This window comes from Mucor mucedo, assembly GCF_025094135.1.
Source record: "Mucor mucedo strain NRRL 3635 chromosome Unknown EV154scaffold_165, whole genome shotgun sequence".
NCBI lineage: Eukaryota > Fungi > Mucoromycota > Mucoromycetes > Mucorales > Mucoraceae > Mucor > Mucor mucedo.
The window spans coordinates 1-4,732 of NW_026252449.1; the positions used below are offsets into that span (position 1 = coordinate 1).

Here is a 4,732-nt window from a genome sequence, read left to right on the forward strand (position 1 = left end):
AAAACATCAATAAGCAATGGGAACAAAGTTCCTTTGGGACAAGAGTAGGACCATTAAAAAAAGAGCATCGTTTTTTTACGTCTGGTAGCGAGGCTTGCTTTTATCGTGATCCGAATTCGTCCACGGGGTTGCGATAGTGTCATGGCGAGGACTGGGCCTTCAGAGGTAGCAGTAAGAAGTGTAGTGCACCTAGTTGTATGACACTAAAACATAAATAAGTCAAATAGGGCAACCACCGGTCTTTGGACAAGAGCTACACGTACCATTTAAAAAGAGCTCATGTTTTTTTACGTCTGGTAGCGTCCTTGCTTTATCGATTCCGAATTCGTCCGGGTTGCTCATACATGTCTGGCGAGGCGTGGGCCTTCAGAGCTGAAGGAATATGTAGTGCACCTAGTGTATGACACTAAAACAATCAATAAGTCAATTGGAACACCGTTCTTGGACAAGAGTAGTACCATTAAAAAGAGCTTCGTTGTTTTACGTCTGGTAACCGTTCTTGCTTTTATCGATCCGAATTTCGTCCGGGTTGCTATATGTCTGGCGAGGCTGGGCCTTCAGCAGGGAAGGAATAATGTAGTGCACATAGTGTATGAGCACTAAAACATCAATAAGTCAATGGGAACACGTTTCTTTGGGACAAGAGTAGTACCATTAAAAAGAGCTCGTTTTTTACGTCTGGTAGCGTTCTTGCTTTATCGATCCGATTTCGTCCGGGGTTGCTATCTCTGTCTCTAACTTCCCTACAGAACCCTATCTCTGTCTCTTATCTTGTCTCTTGTCTTATCAACCTCTCTCAAGTGATCTCTCGTTGATCTCCCGTTGATCACTCCGATTTGTGCGCAACTACGCATGTTTCAGATAGCCCTCATACCACTCTCCTCCATGCCAACACCCTCTTCTCATAGCAACACATCAACCCCAACCCCCAATTTTCGCCTAATACCTTAACCCTAATATTAACTTATTACTATCCTTTTATCCAAAATACCAGATGAGTTTATGCCAAGAAGAGTACGGAGGAAGAGGAGAAAGAACCAGAAAGACCAAGAAACCAAGAGACCAAGAAGGGAGGAGAGATAAGTTTATAAAAAGAATTAAAAGTGAAAGAAATATGAAAAAAGGGGAATTGCAAAAAAAGGCCCCCTATTTATACTTTTTTTTCAGCTGCTGCGCCCCAAAAAAATTTTTTTTTGTGACCTTTTTTGGGGTAAAAAAAATTTATCACGCCATATTTTAAAATCGTCACAAAACATTTTTCAAAAAAAGTATAAAAGGGGGTTCTTTTCCTTTTCTCTCTTCTTTCTTTCTTTATCTATTTTTATAATCTTAAACTTATTGTGAAATATGAACCGTAACAATCAAACAGCAACCCATTCATCCATTGGCTCTTATTCCTCGTCCTCCGTCAACCGTAAGTCATTTTTTTTCTTTTTCTTTTTGTGATGACTTATGATTATTTTTTAGGTGTTCGTGTCGGTGCTACTGAAGATATTAGTGCTTCCACCCCTGTTGAAAATCTTAGTTCCAGCGTATCCCATCATGCCGTGCGTGAGCGCCAAGAGTATGACTCTGATTCTGATTACCAACCTGATCCCAATGACTCGGATGCTAGTGAAGTTGAAGAAGATGAAGTCGCCCGTGCCTTGGAAGGTTATGAATCTGAAGGTTCCGAAACAGAAGTTTTTGACGGCGATCTTTTGAACAATGAAGATGATCTCGATAACGATGATGACATTGTTGCCAACCATGGTTCTTCAGTCGAAATTAGTGAGGAAAATGAAGGTAAATTAGCCTGAAATTCAATCATTTATCTATATACTTATTTTTTTTTATCAGTAACCATGCCATTTGCCGAATTCGTTGAAAAGTGTGCCGCTGCTACCTCCATGACTGAAAGACTTGATTTAATGTTCAACGGACAAATTACTACCATTGACAACGTTCAAAAAAAAATTATTGTCGATTTGGAGACTGATTGTGATAGTCCTACCCTTTGCGAAGTAAACATCGATGCTTTTATTTCTTACCCGTTGAAGGAGTTGCCAATCATGCCTAAAACTCGTTTGAAGCTGTCTTTGAGCCCCAATTGGAAGCATGCTTTGACTCGTCTGGACTTCGGGCACTTCACGTTTCGTGGTGAGAGGGACTATGTTAAAAATTACCCGCATACTTTGCTTTTGGACGCCTTTTCGGAAGCATGCATGAATATTCATGTGCTCTTCCCGAACATGAAAAAAATGAAGCTTGGTGTAAGCAATGCCAGAAGAATGTTGGGTTCCGCTGCTCAAAAAACGTTTACCGACCGACTTCTGGTTCCCGCTATTCGACGTGTCTTGATTTGTTCTCGTGCGAATCGATCTGGTGGATCTTATGGCGAAGCCATTGGTACTGGATTTCACATGACATTGCCCAAATTTTTGCTTGGTTCGGAGCTTAGGCTCTTAGTCAAGTCTATGCGTGACATTGCAAAGGAGAGTGCGGATTTGGCGCCATATCGTCATTTTGTTTTTGTGGTTTCTTCTTTCGGGTTCAAAAGCCCAATGTATGGTCCGGATCACACGTCCATTCTAGATACCATGGTTGACTGGTCCCAACTTGACCCTCGAAGATGCCTTGTAGACATTGGCTTGAATCTGTTTGCCGAATCCGAGGATGGCCGACCATTGGTATCGTTTGTCAAAGAGGAAAAGGTCCAAGCTATGGGAAAACTTTTTGGAGGTCCAACCATAAAGACCGATTTTTATGGAATGTCTTTGGGTTCTTTTGGTGGCTTCTCCGGGAAAGGTCGTTCCGGTAATGTTTTTACGCCTTCGAAAGTAATGGTGTATAATGACATCAAGTATCCGTTTACGATGTCAAATCCTGGTGTAAACGGAAAGGTGTCCGGTCCATGGATACCCGAGGAAATGAGAAATACCTTTCGTCATCATGAGGGTCGTCATTTAAAGAACATGGTATGCAATACATTTAATATAAATTTTCCCATATATTTACTTCAAAAATTGTAATAGAGATGGTATAATGCCCGTGTTTCCGAATACCAAGGCCACCAGTTTACTACTCGTTTGGAGGTTCGTGTCCCGGCGATCTCAGCTACTACGGCTTACGTGGACGTCTTGGTCGCAAAGTTGAAGTAAGTTTTTCTACAGGCAACTTCTTTTAGATACTTTATTAATTATTCTGCTTTTTATGATAGGTCTTCTCTTGCTGATGAGGCCTTCATCCATATAGATTCGGGAATTTACCTCCAGTACGTTGGTCTCATGGCAAATCTTATAAGTGACTTGGCAGAAAAATGTCTTGGTTCCGTTTTGTTGCAGTCGTTCTCCGGGTTGTATCTCTCCGCGTACATGCTAAATAACTTGATGCATTCTGATCAATCTTTAACCGATTCTTCAAAGTTCGTATCAGCAAGCAGATGTCGTAAAAACAGGTTGTGTTTTTTGCCTGATTCGTTTGCCGTCGATGGTGATAGAGTCATGTTTGGTCATACTTTCGACTTGATCCGCATGCAACAAGCTTTTCCTAGTTTTGAAATCACTGATACCAGCAATTTAGATGTAGTTGTCGATTTACATCATGGTGAAGTAGAAGGAGCTTTCAGTCATGGACAGTTATTTCTCTACGATATTTCGAACATCTGTACCATAAGAAACGTATACACTATGCAGCAAGCCCTAATGGAGTACGGTTTTGGAATGCGTCTAGCCTCGATGTTCCTAAGACAATTTTGGACTGAGTATTTTGTTTTGGTGGGGGGAGATTTTTCTGGCTGTAATTTGGAAACGATGAGTTTTTCCGGTGATCACACTCCATTTACCGTGCACTCTCAAGAACGTTCTTGTCTCTTTGAACCAGTGTCAATAACTGAACGATTGAACTTTCTTCTGCCATTGCCGGACCGTCAAGATTGTCATGTTAATTGTGTGAGAAAGAATTTGTCTTCCTACATTAGCTCCGATAACATTGATTCGCACTGGAAAAAATTTGGGACTAGAGCATGGTACCTGGAGCTTTTTGCGAATCCACTTATTAGTTACGACCAACTAGCTCATTTTCATTCTTTGGTTTTGGTTAGCTGCCTTTATACGTGCAAGTATATTCCATGGACATTTCCATCAAAATTTTTCGTACGAGAATCTGGTGGCGTTGTTGTACGTAAGGCATCCCGCTTTGAACAACAAATCGAAGAGCTGAATGTTTCTGTGTTTGATTTTTTACAAAATTATTCTGTCAATAACAATGCTGCTTGTGAATATCTTGGTTCCGTCCCTTTACCTGCGTACAAAAAGTCAAGAAATCGTGGGGATCGAGACTCAGTTGCAACTGCTTCCACGGAAAACACTAATCCTCCTCAAAAGCGTAAAATGAATGGCCGATTTGCCTAAGTTCTACCAAATCGGTTTTCTTTTATGATATTATTTCTGACTATGAATTTTTATTTTACATCCATTTCAATTTTTTAATCCCTTTTTTAGATTTTTTTTACTTCCTTTATATTTTTTATGCCTTATTTACAGTTCGTTATGCCTCTTTTTATAGTATTTTTATGCCCTTCTTTACACTTTTTATGTCGTTTTCTACCTTTTTTATGCCCTTCTTTAGACTTTTTATGCCGTTTTCTACCTTTTTTATGCGTTTCCTTATAGTTTCTTATGATATTTTTTAGTTATTATTATGTTTTTTTTAAATTTTATTATGTCCTTCTTTATATTTTATTATGTCCTTC

General features: G+C 39.8%; 2 protein-coding genes across 2 annotated transcripts; both read left to right on the forward strand.

Annotated features, from left to right (window-relative positions):
• Positions 1–1,291: 1,291 nt before the first annotated feature.
• Positions 1,292–3,153, forward strand: EV154DRAFT_85835 (uncharacterized protein). The gene is made up of 4 exons (XM_051607812.1): positions 1,292–1,414; positions 1,468–1,785; positions 1,840–2,957; positions 3,017–3,153. The coding sequence occupies exons 1-4, from the start codon at positions 1,348–1,350 to the stop codon at positions 3,023–3,025; spliced, it is 1,512 nt and encodes a 503-aa protein (XP_051451914.1). The 5' UTR covers positions 1,292–1,347; the 3' UTR covers positions 3,026–3,153.
• Positions 3,154–3,347: 194 nt separating this feature from the next.
• On the forward strand, positions 3,348–4,732 carry EV154DRAFT_527456 (uncharacterized protein). Its single transcript, XM_051603489.1, has one exon. It carries the CDS (start codon positions 3,354–3,356, stop codon positions 4,389–4,391), a length of 1,038 nt encoding a protein of 345 aa, XP_051451915.1. The 5' UTR covers positions 3,348–3,353; the 3' UTR covers positions 4,392–4,732.

What these genes read in the sequence shown, in the direction of transcription:
- EV154DRAFT_527456 (XM_051603489.1), top strand. Translation starts at nt 3,354, where the DNA reads ATGCTAAATAACTTGATGCATTCTGATCAATCTTTAACCGATTCTTCA.
- EV154DRAFT_85835 (XM_051607812.1), top strand. Translation starts at nt 1,348, where the DNA reads ATGAACCGTAACAATCAAACAGCAACCCATTCATCCATTGGCTCTTAT. An exon ending in TTCCTCGTCCTCCGTCAACC is followed by an intron (nt 1,415 to 1,467) that starts GTAAGTCATTTT and finishes ATTATTTTTTAG; the next exon opens with GTGTTCGTGTCGGTGCTACT. An exon ending in AATTAGTGAGGAAAATGAAG is followed by an intron (nt 1,786 to 1,839) that starts GTAAATTAGCCT and finishes TTTTTTTATCAG; the next exon opens with TAACCATGCCATTTGCCGAA.